The sequence below is a fragment of the Heliconius melpomene genome, chromosome 19 (assembly GCF_056956725.1).
Source record: "Heliconius melpomene rosina isolate 202511_hmr_F chromosome 19, ASM5695672v1, whole genome shotgun sequence".
Classification (NCBI taxonomy): domain Eukaryota; kingdom Metazoa; phylum Arthropoda; class Insecta; order Lepidoptera; family Nymphalidae; genus Heliconius; species Heliconius melpomene.
In genome coordinates this window covers 6695703-6715494 of record NC_140407.1, presented here as the reverse complement: position 1 = coordinate 6715494, position 19792 = coordinate 6695703, and the positions used below count along the sequence as shown (strand labels likewise).

The window sequence follows — 19792 nt, the reverse complement described above, 5'->3', positions numbered from 1 at the left end:
ATACCTATTTGTTTATAAAAAAGACAATTGTTTTTAATAAAAAAACTGGATTTTATCGAAGTGAATGTCGTTCTTGACATTGTAAATGACTAATAATATTTGCATTTTAAAATGTCTCCACACATTATGTTTCCAGGTTTTTTTACTCGCATTTGTATACTATTATATTTAAGTACTCGTATTGAATTACTTTCAGATCAAGTTATTATTTAATATCATTATTTAATGTTAACATATGCTTGAGGCCAGTCGCACCACAAGGGCATAAAGTGTGACTAAACGCCACATGTTGTGGGTTCGATTACCACTCGAAGAAATGGAATATTTAATATTTCCATTTTCTCCGCTCAGCTGTCGACGGAGAGCGCGGCGTTGAGTTCCGCCACTCAACACGCAATGCCTCCAGAATTCGGCTGAAAATGAAAGGGGAACGAAGTGTCTTAACATTAGGTTCCCTTTGCCCACCTTGCCATATGCGGGATACGCGTGAAGCTGATAAAAAGAAATCAACGAATGACTTAGAAATAAGAAGATTGCCCAGATTTTCAGTTTTATTATACGTGGTCACGTACATAAAGTACGTCATTGAGCTTTTGCTACAGTAAATCAATAATATGATGTAATATGAACACGTACTATTATAAAAAAACAATTAAAGACGAATATAATCAAAATATAATTGGTGAGGCTTGGTGAACGCTTGCCACGTTGAAGCAGACATGCCATAATGAGGGTACCTGTTCCGAGAGTGGCCGAGGGGCGCACCACGTCTTGTAGCACAGTTGTGAATAATTGAAAGCCTCGCTTGAGCTTGACGCACTGTTTAGATACTATCTTTAAACTTCAAACGCACAAAAACCTGTGTAGTTTATTACTGCAGGTATAAGAGCGGGTTTGGTTCGCAGTTGAGGTAAAAAGTAGTAATATTATCTTGGTAAAGAGATCAAGATTCAATGTACTGACAGCGCGGGCGAGTCACGACAACTTGGGGCGACTATGCTGCAGAATATGGAGGATATTTATGGGTCCATCTCAGACAGCTTCCGGTCACTTGTTCTAAATGATTTAATGTTTCATGCTAATGTCACTTTGGTTTGCTTTTGTATGTTACTGAGATAATAATATAGGTATTGTATGTTTAGTATCAATTTTGATTTTGAAATAAAATAATTATAAAAATATATATGAGGCCTTTTTTAATATTATACTTACTCGTACCTCTACCTATGCAAAGATGGGATATGCATAGATAATTTTCGTTGTGAGTTGAAATACAGATACGACAAGCTTATGCTCTTTAGAGATACGACAAAAATTGCTTTCCAGCGTTGATATATTTAAAAAAAATATGTTCCATTTATAGAAGGAGTAGAGAATAAAATACCTTTACCTTTACCTTTTTTGTTTTTTTCTCAAGTGTCATAAATAAAGGACAAACAAAATTATATTGAAAGGTGATATCTAATTTCCTAAACACAATCCGGTTTTAAAATCACTAACAATAGAAACAATAAACGAAAATTTATTCATAAAGTTAGCTGTGTTCGCGCGCTGCATTCCTTCAACAAATTAACATAACTAGTCTTATCGCTTCATGTTTTCATTTTATGTGTGTATGTATTTGTAGTTTATAACAGCTGTGCTGACACCTAGGTCTAATAATTTAAATCCAAATATATTAAATGATATACACAAATCTTATAAATTAGGATATAATGTGATATGTATGCTCATACTGCTTTCTTTGTTATTAATATTAATTTCGAAAGTGGACTTAGAAATATAATTGAAGTAATAGTTTAAGTTTTAGAAAAAAAAAAATTCCTTGATTAACTTAAAAAATACACAAAATATATAAAATATCCATGATGTGGTCGTCCTAATGCAAATATAGATAGAACCTCGACCGCTCGTGTAGTAGTGCGTGGGCCGCGTGGCCCGACATCTTCATTCGCAAACTTCTCTAAGCTATAAAAGTTAAAAAGGCTATTTTATACGCTTAATAATGACCATATTTTGTATAATTACGTATAAAAATCTTAAGGATTTGGACACCAATGAAATTATAAGATCATGTGGAAACGTGGATTTTTTCTATATAATTGTTATGGTATGGTATAATATAGAATAGGGCTATAGCCAGTTTGCAAATAAAGTAATTAAAATGTAGTAAAACTATATAAAATGAATATATAATGTATAATCATTTATTAATAACAAGAATTCGTATAGCTGTATTAATAAAATCGATTTGCATATTCGAAGTAAACATAACACATATAATATACTGTTAATAAGAAAACTTGTTAATATTTACTTTTAATTTATGTATATATAAATGCTAATGTTTACTATAGGACCGGGAAATGAACTAGTTGCTTAAGACTTCTTGAAATTTTAATTTTTGAATTATGTACTTCCAACACATACATACTCGTAATTATGATATCGTCGGTAATTAGTTGGAAGCCCGGTGATTATGGGTTTGAATCCGACTCGGGACAATATTAATATTAATATTTCTTCTTATTTTGTTCGCCTATTAATATAAATGGGACAAAACAGGCAATATCTTTTAAATCATCCGAAAGAAGAGAACGGAGTATTTCAACACTAGATGTATAAAAAATATATAAATAATGTTAGGTAACCTTTAATTGTAAGCCGTATAGCCGTATACACGTAAATACACAGTTAAGTGTTCAAGGTCAACGACTAACATGTAAAAAGCTTATCTGTATTTGTTCATTGTAATACGTTCGTTTTACAATTTTTTTTAGATAGGGCACGGCGTAGAGTTCCACCACTCACCACGCTATGTTTAAAATATTAGGCGGTGCGTGGAAACAAGTTCCTGTACGCAAAATAGAAGCTTTGATCCTTTCAAATAGCACAACCAGCTGTAACTTCAACTATCGTTAGTTCCTTTATATTTTCAAGGTCAGCACCAGTTCGACTACCAACGTCCTACATAATATATTATTACAAAGTGATTGACATACAAATGTATAAAAAAAGGAATGAATAAGGCCTGTAACGTCAACTTATTTCGTTATTATTATACATTGACAAGCCATAAGAAATATTTTATAATTGTTTTTGCAATACATTCAAGTATAGCGTAAAATATACCCACTGGGCTGTCACAAATATATAGAAACTTTTTCATCGAGTCGACTCCATTGAGGGATACATAAGTTAGACTAATGCAAGCATACCCGCGGGCGGTACTTAGTTTTTTGTATCGCATTGCATATTTATCACTATCAATCATTTAAGCTTTGAGTGACAGTGTAATGGTTTTTTCAAGTCTCGCGTCAAGATATCGCGATACTGATTTCTGTTTATTTGTTCACCTGAGTTGTGTCGTGCTAGTGCTTCTGTATCGCCATGCGATACAACTTTTTCTGCACATATTTTGCTTTTTTTATTAAAGATAATAAAAAAAACTCCACTCCATTACGTTAGGTCAGTCAGCAGGATCCACGAAGTCTCGACAATATTTATTTTAGTGAATGTAATATATATTTTTTTGTTAAAAGTTCGTAATACTTACTTAGAATTTAACTTCATTAAATCAGAATTTGTGTTTCAATTACATTTTTGTGCAGGTAAATTTATAGACCGTTTTTTTTTTGTGATTCTGCATTTTTTTTTATAGAATAGAGTAAAATTTTACTGTCAACTTTCAGGCTTTACTTAGAAATTTTAAGTGCAATTTCGCTATAATAATATAATCCACCCGCTATCGCAATCTCCCTAAAGCGATTTAACTCTCTGCTATCCTGCTAATGAGAAAGAGAAGAAACTATTTAGCGCGTTGCAGGATGAGAGCAGTGTCTGGGACTTGACTGGTCTCAAGTGCAGGTTTACAGGGTCCTTTTAAAAGTGCATTGACGCTCACCTTCAATACCTCTACCTATCTAATTAAATCTAAAAGTGATTCTACTAGTGCCGCCTCCGAAGTACGTTCTAGAAAAGAATTGATGATAGTTCTCAACAAGCCAAGTTCTTTTAGCAATCTATAGATAGATTTGGCTGTTATATCTTTCAACACCACTTCTACGGCGTATAAATTTGCTCCAAATTTATTCCTGATGTGTTCGTGGGTAATTTTTAAAATTGACATTTCCCAATTTAATATGTATTTATCACTTTTATACCCTAAGGAACGTTTTAACACTGGTGAACCCGACGTGCACCAACTAGCTCTATATCCGTCGTTGGTTCACGATATGCTAATCATCTAAATTCTAAACCACAAGCAATGGGTATCGACTACGTGATCGCTCTTCAAATTCAAATCACAAATTGCACTGAGCTTAGAGGTCATAATGCTATAATAGCGGCCATTACATTACACTCGACGATCACGTAATTTTAAACTAGTTTGTGTTTGTTACTCTACTTGAGTTGAATTGTAATAAGAGACCACGTCTTTATTATTGGGTAAGTTTATTTAAACTATGGAATTACTTATGGGTAGGTTCGTGTCGATGTAAATATAGAATGAATATTTGAATCCTCGAATTCGGTGGAAAGTTCCCTCTGAAAAAAAACCTAAAATATAATACATTTTGACATTTGTAAAAATAGTATAATTATAGATAGCTTTATTTAATTAGGTTAATATTTTCATGATTGTCATGAAGATAGAAATAAAAGTCTTCATTTAAATAAAAGTCTTCATGAAAATTTCCCTATTAACAATTATTTTTAAAACAAAATAATTTTATCATTCCCCGAAGAGGAGATCAGATTCAAAAACATCGTGTTAACAGTAAGACCAAAATTAAATAATTGTCTACTCCGTATTTACCATATACTTAACATTGGGGTCCCTACATTATAATATGTAAATCTTTAGAGAACTCGTTTCTAAGCCATTATTAGCGAGGTTCGCCTGTCTCGATGTTATCGGATACACATGTGCCAGACGAGAAATCCCCATCTGGTAACTGAATCGCTTTCGTGTCTCAAATTTATGATAACTGTTTTATAATGTTTCCTATTATCTTTATGTTTAATGCCCTTTTGAATATTTAGTATTATGATCGTGATGCTATAATAGTTTAAATGTGTTTTCATGTTTATACAATATTTTACAAGAGAGAGAGAGAGAGAGAGAGATTGGAATAAAGCTCAGTGTCTACGTTGAACTCTCGTTGAGTGACGAAACTCATCGCCGCCAATTGTCGGTTAATTGAAAGATTTTTTAGCCGACAATCGGATCATGAATATCAAGCCACGACCTTCGAAACTCGAAGTATACAATAAGTGTACATTTTTCATATCCCTACTTAAAACCTTATTATAAACTATTTTATGCTAAATATACGCGATATAAAATTTTAAACTACCCAACAGTTCTCCATTTTTCCCCTACTTAATAAAATAAAGAATGGAGTGACTATAGGTCACTAGATACAAAACAAATAAAGATATATATATATTTAGTTTACTATGCCACATATTTCATACTCAACAGTATGATATAATGAACAGCGCTAGTGTCGTATCCGTTAGCCCGCACTTGCGAAACATGTGGGTATATTTTTATTGGTTGCACGCTATCATTATATTAATAAACGACTATACCTGAATAGCTAAAATATAACACATGCACAATATATAAATTTAGCCGTATTTTATAAAATATTTATTTAAATTTATATTTCCGTTTCTTTGCTCTAGTAACGAGCCAACGCGCGGCGTTGAGTTCCGCCACTCAGCACGCAATGCCTCCAGAATACGGCGGAAAGTGGGGAACGGAGAGTCATAACACTAGGTTCCCTCTGCCGACTATATGGCTGTATGCGGGATACAGATGCGTGAAACAGATTTTTTTATTTTAACCGTATTTTATAGTGGACAGAGTTCTCTTTTCCACTATCTTCCTTCTTTGTTTTATTCTTAATTTGGTGCCTGCTGAGTGGTATTCAGTGTTCTACTTTACCTCTTCTTAAACGTCTACATCTCATACGTCTATAATGCTCTAAATGAAACGAAAAATCGAAAATATAGATAAGTACCTAATAACTATATTTTTGAGGAGCAATCAACTCTAAGTGACCGAACAAAAAACAAAATACACTAAAAAAGTATTTGTTAATTGAAAGAAATATCGAATGCCTGCCCCTTGCGTGCATTTGACATGTAATAAAGCGTCATTAACGGTAGTTTCCTTGCGTTCATCCCAGAACACTTTACAAGTACATATTGAGGGTACATGTTGATAAATAAAAACCGATTTCGAGAGACTGTAGTGTATTGGAAAGGTGTTAAAAATGTTATATTTGCGTTTGAAGTTTGTAATGCCATGTTAATTACGCAGTGTAGGATACATCAGTACATTAACACGTAATTTTACCAAGTTTTTGAATATAAGGTTTTGGGAAAGAGAAGAGAATGAAGTCTTTACAATTTCATCAGTCATTTTTGTTGTATTAATCGAATTCTAATTTTAAATTACTTTACCGAGGTTTGGGAGCAACAGGTATGGCATACATTGTAGGTACCTACACCATACGTACGATAATAACACAGTGCCGGTAGACTGGTGGGCGCATGTATAATTGCGATCGAGCTCGCCTTGGCTCCGGCTGAGCAAGGCCAAGGTCGTTCAAGCGTACTGCTTCCCCCGCGCACCACTCCTCCCCCCTCCTTTCCCCCCATTGACCCCCTCGTGGACCCCTTCATTTGGATGTATGCGCACGCGTTTTTTGCGCAGTGATGTAATTGAAATGAGAAATTCGGCGCACAACATGGCGGCCGTCACGGCCAGATAAGTAAATATCGTTGATATATTATTTTTTGGTAACTTTCGGGCTGTGTTGTGTGTTGATGTCGATCATTAATTAAATGTTATAACATTTACATAATGTTATAACGTGTCGGGCGATCTGCGACGGTGTGGCGGAGTCGCTCGACCTTGAATAATGTATACATACCTACATAATACACATTTGCCTGTGATATTAACTATATGAAATTCGCATGTGTGAATAATGCTAATTTCCATATAAACACTTCTTATACTTCAAAAAAAATCTTGGACATAGTGAATTCGGAAAAAAAATTTCTATTTCTACTGACTCTTCTCTCATTCTTAGACACTATAAATAATTCTTATGAGTGAAATTCTGAATATCATTTTCTATTATGTTAATAATAGTAGACTAAATATTAATAATAGTAGTTCTAAACAAAGGAAACAGAGGAACAATTGAGACACTAAGCTTGTATAAGTCTTACTTACAGGTCCAATTTAAAGTTATGAAAATGGAAATTAAAATAATACTTAAAACAAAATAGTTACTCTTGAAAAAGAGCGTAGACAATATATCCAATATCTATAATGCATAAATAATATATAGATATACACACTGTAAATAAAATTCTTCCGTTACTGAGTGATATTTTATACATTCAAAGGCCGAAAATACTAACTCTAAAAAGCTGAAATTTTGAATGTTAGTTCTTTGGGGACTATACAGCACTAATTAGAGGGTTATGAGACGTTTGCCCGAAGTATTAAATTAAAAAAAAACTTTTAAATTCTTTTAAACTAATTTATTAGTGTGTACAGACAGCGAGTCTGAACCAAAAGCGATGCAACCGCACGCCGCAACCGCAGTCCACTTCCCAGAACATTACACGAACAATTAAATTGGAATGCCACTACACTAGGTGTACCTCTCCCGTGCACTCTTACTGCATTTGCAGCATAATAAACAATTTAGGTTCACGCAGTACCCTACATGTAGCAGGGTAGACAGAAGGAACCTAGTGTTAACAAGCTCTGTTCCTCTGTAATGCTCGTTGAGTGGCGAAACTCAACGCCGGGCTTTGTCTTGAAGCATAACATAAGCACTTCTTTGCAAATATAGTGCTGTAAACCTAGGTATACTTACTCGTAATTCTCGTCAAGAATCTTTTTTTAACTTTTATTGCTTACAAGTTTAGTGAGATGAGACAGTGAGATAGTGATAACTCACACCATCTATTTGATGGTTTTTGTATTTAAATAGATATGATATTATTATAAATTATGAATATTATTCAAATATACTGAAAAATATTTATTGATACCTCTAAATAAATAATAAGGGATAATTTAAATAATACTTTTTCTGTACTATGCTACATTATTGTCTATTTATTTTTATTTTATTCAATAAAATCAATAGCTATTGATTTTAAAGTACTGGAAAAGTATTTAAAAATTAACAAAAATTAGGAAAACAGAGTGTTTTAATACTAGGTGCCCTTTGCCTGACAAAATGCGAGATACAGAGTGAAGCATTTTATTTATTTATTAATTTTTAACTAAGAGCTTTTGAATAACATTTTTACATGCAATACTAGATACAACTGCGTTACACAAAATAACGAATATTTTATTGGATAGTATATTATTTTAAGCTTTCCTCCATCACGTACGTCCATAGAACACCTACGTAACTATATCAAACTGGTCTCCACAGTCTACACGTCTATTTCCGTATGAATGGCTCCGCTAGCGTACACATCCTGAATGCGTTGCCAAATTGTGTCTTAAGTATTTAATGTTGCCAAAATTGTTTGTGGTAGAGAATGTTCTCTATTCTCTACTTCTGATAAACTGAGAATTGGCAATGTTTAAATAACATACCGATGTCACAATTGTATCTGGTGTCTTGTTTTCAACAATTAAGTATAACGCCTATATTATGTAGAAGTAATGTATCGTTTGTTGCCAACCCTTTGCAAATTTTCATTTTGTTTAATTTTTCTTAATTGCATCTTTTGAATTTTCTTCTTTTCCTTCCTTTTTCTTTCTTTAAAGTTTTACTTATTGGAAAGCTGGACCCAATATCTTTTTACAATTATTGCTACCTTTTCAATTGCTATATATATCGTATTTAGTTGTAAAAAATGAAAGATGAAATTATTTCAAAACTAAATTAAACTAAATACTAAAAAGCTTCAAAAATCTTCAAAAATGCCAGTTAAAATAACACAAACACTGGTCCGCCCGCCCACGCGACACCCACACGGTAGTACATGCGTACTACGAACGTTCTTTGTACTATTAAAGTGAGTAGAACACGCGACGCTAGTATAGTAGAGACCGACAGATGGGTATAGTTACGAAATTTATACATATATTTTAGGAAGGGATGTTACGTTTTTTAAATATTTATCTATATAAAGATAGTTTTAAGAGATAGCTAACACGCTAAATAAATATAAGTAAAAAAAGATAAAGCATATTATAGCATATTTAAACAATTTTACCTTATTTTTTTTCACCTATTGAAAGCAACGGTAAAGACAAAATTTCTATTTAAAAAAAAATCCAGACATAAAAAAAAATTATGATCCTTCAAAAATGTTTATTCTATAAGTCAAATTATGAAAAAACCCCAACAAAAGTACATTGCGAAAACCATTCATGGTACAAAAAAGAACAACTTTTATTACTCATCATTACCCACGAAAATATTCGAGACTGTAATTAATTATTTTAGTTAAATCACAATTGCTATTGTTCAAATTAGTCAATTAAAATATGAACTGAACCAAATATGGCGCACGAAGTCGTTAGATATACCTATTGTTTGGATAAGTTTTTACATTTTTATCTATTCTTAATTACATTGTAGTATATTTTTACAATTAAATATAATATTATAAGTTCAATTCGAAAACTCATTAATATATTTCAATAAGGGTAATTAGGCATTATTTTAAAATTAATATTATGAAGCGACGAGTTTTACTTTATATTAGCTTTTAACTACGGCTTCGTCCCAGTGCAGGTACAGACTAGAAAAACATGCGTACTAGAGAGTTTTTGAGATTAACGCGTTTACCAAACAAATTAATCATCTTCATAATATTAATATAGATTATATAGCTAGACAGTAAAAATACCAAATTCTATTAATAATTCATCATTTTAAGAGACTTAGGTAAGAGCTTTTGACTTATACTTTAATATTATATAGCAATTGCATATCACTACTATAACATCATATTTATTATATGTACAAATATATCTAAGAAACAATTAAATACTATAAAAAAAAAAACTCACTGATGTCAGTGACGTCATTCCACTTCATTATGACGTCCGCACAGTATTCGCCTGGAAAGAAACATATTTAATTATTATTAACTTTATAATAATAAATTAACATATAACTGTAGTTATTTCATAATACTTTTTAGTATTTTTTATGTGTGATCCATTCACTTACAGATACAAGATTGAAAATATACAGAAACGTTGTATAAACCTACTCCCTAAGTAAATATTTGAAATAAACATATTATCATATACTTTATTTAAATAAAAATAACTCTATTTAACTAATAATTGTTTTTTTTTATAAATTATTCTTCGAAACGTTTTAAAAAGAAGTGTTATTATATCAATCCAATTTCGAAATATTATTTATAGAAAAAGATTTTTTGCAAGCAGTTTTTTTTTCGCTACCACTGGATCGGAAGGCAGTTCTGTCCAGAAGAGCTATTTCATCATCAGGTCAGGTCAGGTCATAAACCGTAAATAGCGTTTATTAGTCGGCATTACTGTCAGATTTTCTTCGAATTTATTTTGCTAACTTAGTTTTGTTTATTATAATTCTATTATATATATTTCTTTCCTATGCAAATTATTAAAAACTGCGTGAGAAAAAAAAAATTGCGGCAAGCCTTGTCAAATCAAACAAGTAGAGGACGAAGAGAGACAGTTCATTGAAATGTATTTTTCAATATAATTAATAAAAAAAATATCCGCAATAATGGTCACCCTTCATTATATTAAGGGAACATGATGTATATGTATATATATTAATAGTTTATAGTAGATCAATATTTGTAAACATTTATTTAACTAGATAATTTAATTGTTTCAAAATGGTAATTTAAATTAATAAGTAAATATTAGTATTTAGAAAATAGATTTTGCAAAGACTCAATATTATAGATTCATTATTTTACTTTAAAAATAAGGATGATTTCTTCTGCCCCATGATCTTTAAATAGTTTTCTGCGTGTACTTAATATGATTAAAATCATCATTTAACAGTTGAACAATTAGAATAAACATTGATTTTAAGATTGACCATCTATTATATAATATTTTACTTTAAAACATAAGGCAGACTGCGCATTTCATCGTCTATTCTCATAGTCAAACGGAACCGGAATAAAATATTTCAAACGCTGGCAACCCCTGTTTGCGGCAGGAATTTTCCAGGCAACCCTGTTTTATAGTGTTCAGAAAAAAATAAGCTTTAATTTGATATATAATACATTAAAAAAACACATGAGTGCAAATTATTAACATTTAGTGACATGTTTAAACCAGGCAACCCTAGACTTGCGGCAGACTGAGAGCTGGCAACCCTTAATTTTCCAATTCCTTATGGGATTATCTTTCAAATGATGTGCGATTCATATAAAAAACGTATTGGTGCAATTTTCTCCAAAAACGAGTTACGAAAAAATGTAATTAAAGGTGATTGCGGCAGGATTCTTCCAGGCAACCCAGGTGTAATCTGTTCTACTAATCATGTATTATTCATTAATATAGGTTTAATTAAGAAAACTGGTATATGCAGGATTCAACGGCCGGATCCCAGTCTATTACGTTTATCTTTATCTATTAAAGATTATACATACATTTTTGTACTAGCTTTTAATTGCGGCTTAGGCCACGCGAAACGGAAATAACTAAGAGATATGCAGGTATGACACATAACACAATCTAAGTGTCAAACGTAAGTATGAGAGAATATGTCCAGTAGATTATAGCGAAATGTCAAACGTGATGTAATATTATAACCTTTCTCAATAAATAAATTTTCCTAAGCACTAAATAATTTTACAGTTCGGTTTTAATTACCAGTAGTTTCGAAGATAAGAGCGTTAAAACAAACTAACTCTTTCGTTTTATAATATTAGTATATATGTAAAATACATACAACAGACTCATATATACATACATAAAATTACAAATTGTATGATCGTGTGTGTGACTCTGACCGTGAATCATTGAATGGAGGGGTCGTCCTTGACAGACGTTTAAGGCTTATCGCGAATATGTGGAACTGTTTGTATATAGAATGGTGTTATATAACATTACCTACATATATGTATTACGTGAAACTGTCGTGGCGCAGGGGCACAAATATGTGACTGTAAAAGGGACGGTTGTGGGTTCGATTCCGACTCTAGGGAATTAATTATTATTTATTAATATTTTCATTTCTTCGCTCTGGTAACAAGGCAAAGTTCGGCGTTCAGTTCCGCTACTTAAGGCGCAGTGCGTGGTAAAATCTTCGGCGTAAAATGGGGAATGGAGTGTCCTAACACTAGGTTCCCGTTGCGGGATATCCCGCATATCTCTCTATCCCGCGTTTTTTTTTATTATTAAAAACTCATGTATAAAGTGAAGAAGTTATGTGCAAAAAAGAAATGGTAAATATTAATTGCACAGCAACTAACATTCAACCTAGGTTTTACAGTTCACTAGAAAAAGTAGATGAATGCTCATACATATATTTTTCCCATAATATTTCAGAAAACAATACTGAAGGAACATTTAAGCTGGTCGGAATCGAATCACGTATATTCGCATTAATAACACGAGTCTTCTATTATGAAATTAACACATAATGCAATTTTTTTTATGTGGGAATGGGAATATTTGCAATGGCTTCCCTAATGTATCCAGATAATGTTATCTCGTTTTTCAACCTGGGTTTTCTACCTTAATCAATAAATCAGCTTTTTATATTGAAATTTATTTTGTCTACAAAAGTTTCTTATTTTCAAATATTACTTCTAATGGATTAGAGAAAAAACAAACTACGAGTATATTAGTTACATACTAGGCAATGTAATTAATTAACATTACTTTTTGTCAGCTTTACCACTGAGTGGTAGACCCAATCGTTGCACTTTGTCTTGTCAACCAGAACACATTCAGTTAGTCGCTGGCCCACTACGCCACGAAGTTCTCTAATATTTGCTAATAAGGCAATATTAACCAGACGTTTCTATTAAACTTTTACGACGTGATGTCATCAAGTCATAGTTATCATTAAAAATGACAGCAATCAATAGGAATTAATATAATAGTCGTTAATGTTTCCGTAATAACAGTTACATCATCCTTTATTTACTAATTTATTAAATCCAATGGCAGGGATTGCATGCAAATGCATTACTTTAAAAAGTAAATCTAAGAAATGCTTTAAACCTTTTTTGTATTAAAATAGGAATGAACAAAACAGATATACTTATCTATCTATTATAGATAAAGTAATACACGTCGGTAGTTTAACTGTTAATGCATGCGACTGCTAACTGCGCTCGTATCACGCAACACACCTCAATTAAACTGTCACCTTTGAATATGATTAGCTAATAGCTAATACTTAGTAGAGGCCAGTCGTGGCGCAGGTACAAGCGCGACAGGCTGTGGGTTTGATGCCCACTCGAGGGAATAACATATTTAATATTTTCATTTCATCGCTCTGGTGTCGCCGTACACGTATCAGAAGTCAACCTGATTTAAATATATTAATTTTGCCGAATGGAGTCGAACCCAGGACCACCGCGTTTAAATCTGAAGCTGTAGTATTATTGGCCTTGTGGACAATAATATGTTAAATTTTATTCCCGCTCTATCATTTTTCATATCACATTCGTTTTAAAGTCTTATTTATTACTAGTGGACCCGGACGCGGCTACGCCTGCTTCAACTATAAGAATATTTATTAAATATATTCATGAAATTATTTTCAATTCTCAATAAAATTACTAAGAAAAGCTCAAATAATCAAAAAGAATAATAAGTAGATACACATTATTCGAAAAAATTATCTGAGTTATTGAAATGAATTAACAAAAGGATTAAAAGTAACTAAAGGATAGGTATTCTTAATATTAGAAAAAGTACCTAAAGTTTTCCGTACGTGCGTACATAGATATCGACTCTACGAAATAACTAAACATTTCTCTCTATTAAGTAGGATAATTTTAGCGGGCAATATCAAATAAAATAAGAAGAGAATCTAAGTGTATTTTAAATTAATTATAAACAACAAATAAAGTTCGAAAATGTATGAAAATTTATGAAACCGTCAACGTCATCTGCCCGTTCGCGTCGGTCATACTGTGGCGCCCGCTAGGTGGCTAGGTCATTTGGAATCAGTGACATCTCCTTAGTTATTTATTGGTATGTTATACAGTAAACTATAATTTCAATCTAGATAAAATGCTAAAAGTGACTATTATATTTATTTTCATAAGGATGAATATCAAAACGTCGCGGTAGCGGTCGCGTAGCAACGACGGTTGTTATTAACATGGCAGAATAAATTGCATGTCAAATTAGAATGTACTTTAAAATATATTAGTATATATGTGTAATGTAATGTTATATAGCCTATAGCACTTCTGAAGAATGCAGCTTTCATACAAAACAAAAACAATGAAAATCGGACCAGTAGATCCAGAGATCTTAGCGTTCAAACAAACAAACAAACAAACAAACAAACAAACTCTTCCGCTTTATTATATTAATATTTATTATTATGCATTTGTCTTTTAGCTCCGAAGCGTACGACCTGCCACTCTGTGACCCATATTTGTTTATCTCACTGATAATGACGACTTTAAAAAACAACTAAAACTGCAGATAACACATCAACGACTGATAAGGTTTAATAGTATATTTACTTGTATTTTTTGTTTCAAGCTTTATCTCCCACATAGTATAGGAGATAGGCGGGAGAACATAGTGTCAAGACACTATAAATTTATGTTGTTAAAATTACTTATTTTATAAAAAAAAATATATTTATTGGTTTGAGTTAGTGGAAAAACAATGAAGTTTAGTTTTAAATATTTTATAATTAGTAAAATATTAACAATTTAACTGAAACAACATGGTTATTTCCAACTAAATCGACGTGAAAAGTAACAAGTACTGTAAACAAGGTTTGAAGCTATACTAAAGCGACGCGGGCCGTGGACGGGAGACGCGCGACGGGCGTCGGCCTAGATTCAACTGAATGAATTATTCTAATTGGTAGACCTCTGGATGAGATGAGTTACATCGATCACAGGCACGCTTAAAATAACTTATTACTTTGTAGATACTGATAGATTACTATAGTTATTCATTTGAATGTGTAACGTCTTCATTAGATAATTAACATCTTTCAGTGTGGCTGTTAGAACTATATAAATCAAATCAGCTTCACTCTGTTAATCTCGCACACAGCTGGGCAAAAGGAACCTAGTGTTAAGATACTCCGTTCCCCATTTTCCTCCGAATTCTGATGCAATTGCTTGCTTAGTGGCGGATTTCAACGCCGCACTTTGCCTCGAGACCAGAGCGAAGAAGTTGAAATATAAATTGAAATAAACGTCGAATCCAAAACCAGTAGTGTTTACAGTCATACACTTGTGCTCCTGCGCCACGAATGGCCTTAACAATAATATAACCATTATATAATTCAGAGGAAGAACATCATTCCCTATATATATATGTTAATTAAATTAGTTAACATGATGTAAGGATAAAATATGTATTTATAATTTCTTTAGCAACATATTTTATCTCAAAAGGAATTCATAAAAACAAACTGAGATGGTTCAGAAAGTGGCCTTATATAGTACAAATATATATATTTAATATTTAATGCGATTTTTATAAAACCTTGTACAGGAGTAAAGCTCTTTAAAACGAAGTGAAGGTTTCATTACCACTTTTCATTTTAAATGTCTGCTTCAGAAACACTTAGGTATTTTATTTTATATCTAAGCTTTAGAGTCGCAAAGCTCTCTATTTAGAAATGGGATTGGTACAAAAATCTTATATAAATGCGGCAGCAGCGTGTTAATGTTCGTAGAAATTAAAATATATAATATGAAGAAGGAAAAAAAGAGATGAGAAGGTATTTATGACATTGTGAATTATGATTTGAATGTAATCTTTCATTTATTATTTCCATTTATTTATTTTTATATTCTTATAGAAAAAAAATCAACGTAGTAGAATTTAAAACGATCTTTCTTTAATAAGCTTCACTTCAAATACTTAAGAACATCTTAGAGCATTTATTATAATATTTATTTTATAATATTTTAAATTGAATAATAAAATGGCCAATTATAATTGAATATCTCGATACTAGTGACGGATGGGCCGGGTGAGCGCTATCGGCGTATCAACGATATCATCTGAACTATAACAGTTTCAATTGAAAGGTTGTTGCCTTCTGCTCTTGCGTGCTCTACCGCGCCGCCGCGCCGCGTCTCGCAGAGACTCTATCTCCAATTATATTATGTATTCTATATACTATACTATGTAATAAAACATCGGATATGGTTATAAGATAACTATAACGAGATTACAATACTAAATATATTGTAAATATACCTTGCAATAGATTAAAAAAAATATATAAATTTTCTTTGTAAATAAAAATTTTAACAGTAAATACGTAGCGCATTTGCATGAACCTATTTAATAATTTATAATTTTTAATATTATTATATTTTATCCTAATAATATTATACTTAATTTTAATGTATGATTGACAGAAATGATTGCTTATACGATTTTGATAAGCCTCCGGTCTGTAGAGCTGAGTGGAGCAGTGTGGAGCGGCGCGGGTGGCGGCGGCGGGGGGAGGGGGTCGGCAACCTTCGCGACCCGCTTTCGGCGGGGGTGAACGGCCGCACTGCGCCCTAGCATTGCCTAGCTCTGAGCTACGCTGCAGCCTGAGCCCACCGATGTTTATTCGCGTTCGTATTTGTCAACAAAATGTTTGTAAATTTCATGTGGAGTATTTACTGCACATTATTATACGTGTGAGGCCTTCGAAGCGCAATGGCACAGTCGGTGACTGCAAATGCAATAAATGTGGGTTTGATTCTCACTTCAGAATGAAGTAGTTTATATTTTCTGTTCTGTTCTGTTCTTTCTATTATGGCGTTCCGAGCGTGCCAGTTGAGCACAAAATCACTTCGCCAGTGTCACGTTGAATGGAGAACTCATGAAAGAACTTTATATTTTCATTTCCTCGCTCTGGTAACATGTTTCATGTTACCGTCACTCAACATGCAATAACTTGAAAATTCAGTGAAAAGTGGTGAACGGAGTGTCTTAACACTAGGTTTCCTATCTGATTATATGCGAGCTAAAACGCGAAGCTAAAAAAAATGTTACCCATAGATATTCTCTTTTTGTCAATATAACGGCTGAGATTCTTATCATATCTACTTATTAGCTTTTGCTGCTATAATGTCAATTGGCTATATTTATAACTTACGACAAGATATCAGATATCAAGTATAAATTATCAGATAAGTCATTATCATTAACATTGAATGAATAACTTGCCAATTACACTTTTTAACATATCAAATATAGTGTGTCGAAATTTACATATAACTCAAAGCAACTACATAGCTGCAGCTACCATAAAAACATATACAATTTAAGTACCTCACTATAGTACAAGTAGGTATATACAAACCTGAGAAAAGAGAGAGAGAGAGAGAGATCATGAGAAAATTTAAAACGATATGTTCGAGACAGTTTCGATGCATCGTTTTACGTTGCGCCAGTCAGAAAAATCGTGACTGAGGAAAATTGCACACAATCTGTTTGAAATTGTTGAACGTGAGATGTCATTCAATTACGCTCTCGATCGTAATTCACTATGAAATTACCACGTGTCACGTCATATCCAGTCCACTTGGTGTTGCCATTTAAATATCATTATTATTTTTTAATATATATACTGTGTGGACTGCAGCTTGTTGTAAAATGCCTAAGCTATAGAAAATAATAGTGTAGAAGGTTTTTAAATATTTCTATTGATAATGAAAAATTCTAATAATTATTATTTTCATAATATAGAATTGGTCAGAAGTCGGTCCTAATCTCTATTGAAAATCTATAAATGTAAGACATTCTTTAATAAGTTACGACATCTTCCAATATGAGATCACTATCAACTAATAGGCGATTAGAAATTGCGACTTATTGAGGAAATACTTATTTCTTACTTTATATTGATAATGGAAGTTTCAAATAATTATTGTTTTACAATACAGATAATATCATAACAAAGTATAAAAAGTTTTGAATTGATACTAAATTTCAAATCGTAAATCTCAAAATAACTATAGAATTGAAGTAAACGAAGGAAGAACCTGTCACTTGGGCCTGCGAATTTGGGGCACAACTAGATTTCATATTAATATTAGAGTACCTACAAGAAATCATTAAAAGTAACATACATATATTAACTCTCGCTTTTTCGATATACATTTTTATTTAAAGTGGTAAATGGTATATTTACTTTCTGATGATATCAATATCAAAATCAACTCCTGCCTGCAAGTTCATTCAGTTCGGTTAAGATTAAGGCATACGATGGTTCCAAACCACCAGCCCAGCCCGTATATATTTGCAAATAACATAACATTAAATAACTTAGTTTAGAATACATATTTTTTTATCGTCTCTTATAAGTCTAGCATGTTAGTTTCCTTATCAGTATATGTATATTATATATATATGTCTATATATGACACACATACAAGTTATGGGCAGGCATTGGGCAAGCCCACTTGCCAAGGTAGATAGGCGACAGCTGACACCGACGCGGCCGCGGGTTACCGACCTCCCGATACCACTGATAAACACCTGATTGTTACGGCTTTTATGTTCTTTAATGATAATGATTTTGAATGTATAATATATATATACTATATTATTTATTATTAATAATAATGATTGTCTTATTAAGATACATATTAATAATCTTATCTTTTGTCAAATCTTTATTTACTATAATAAGGTGAAATTAAGGTCAGTATATAATAATAATAATGAAAATAATTAAAATATTACTTCATATAAATTAAAACAATTAAACTATAATATGTTTAATTAAATCATCATCTACAACTCTTAGAACATTTCTAAGAAATATTTTTAGAGAAGTAGCTTGCTAGCTGTGGCCGTTGTGGCGCAGTCGCACAGTGTCTGACTGTAAAAACGGTGGTTGTGCGTTCTAACCCGTTCGAAAGAATGACAAACAAGACAAAGTGTCGAGTTCTGCAACTCAATACACTGTATCTTGAAAATTCAGCGACAATTACGGGACGGAGTGTCTAAACCCTCTGCATACTCTACTACACGCGGGATATAGCGTGAAGCTTAAAAAAAAACGTATATATTGCGCAAATGGCACAGTGGACGCCAGTTATTACAGCGGACGTACAACGGCAGCGGCGAGGCGCGGTCGACTCGTAGTCGTAAAGCAAAAACCGAGAAACCGGTCCACACATAAGTTATACGAGAAATGTTGACGGAAATCACGTCGCCATTGTTAGCGATGCTACTCTTTTTTACTGCCCCCCTGCCTGCTCCTGCGTGCACGCAAGAACTCGAGCGAGATGTGAATGGGGCGAGGGTTCCGCGAACTTGCGGGAAAGAATTAATGACGGTACCTTAAACGTCCGTCAACAGTTTTACAATTCTGATTGTGATAAAAACGGTACGATTTAATAGCTCCTGATCTTAAATCGAAACGATGACATTCTCAAAAGATTCAGTGAATTAAAAAAAAATGCACGTATATTATTTGTTTATCCTGTATACCAATAACGCCATCCAAAGAACACGGGAGTACGACACTATATAATTATTGTATTCGACAGTATGTAATCTTACAAATACCCCGATATAGAATATTATAATAACGAA

General features: G+C 32.5%; 1 protein-coding gene across 1 annotated transcript in view; it reads right to left on the bottom strand.

Annotated features, from left to right (window-relative positions):
• Positions 1 to 19792, bottom strand: part of Reph (Regulator of eph expression) — a 56874-nt gene that overhangs the window by 21777 nt on the left and 15305 nt on the right. The window contains exon 3 of the mRNA XM_085203848.1: positions 10082 to 10132. Coding sequence (XP_085059974.1) covers positions 10082 to 10132 — 51 coding nt within the window. The remainder of the gene's footprint in view (positions 1 to 10081; positions 10133 to 19792) is intronic.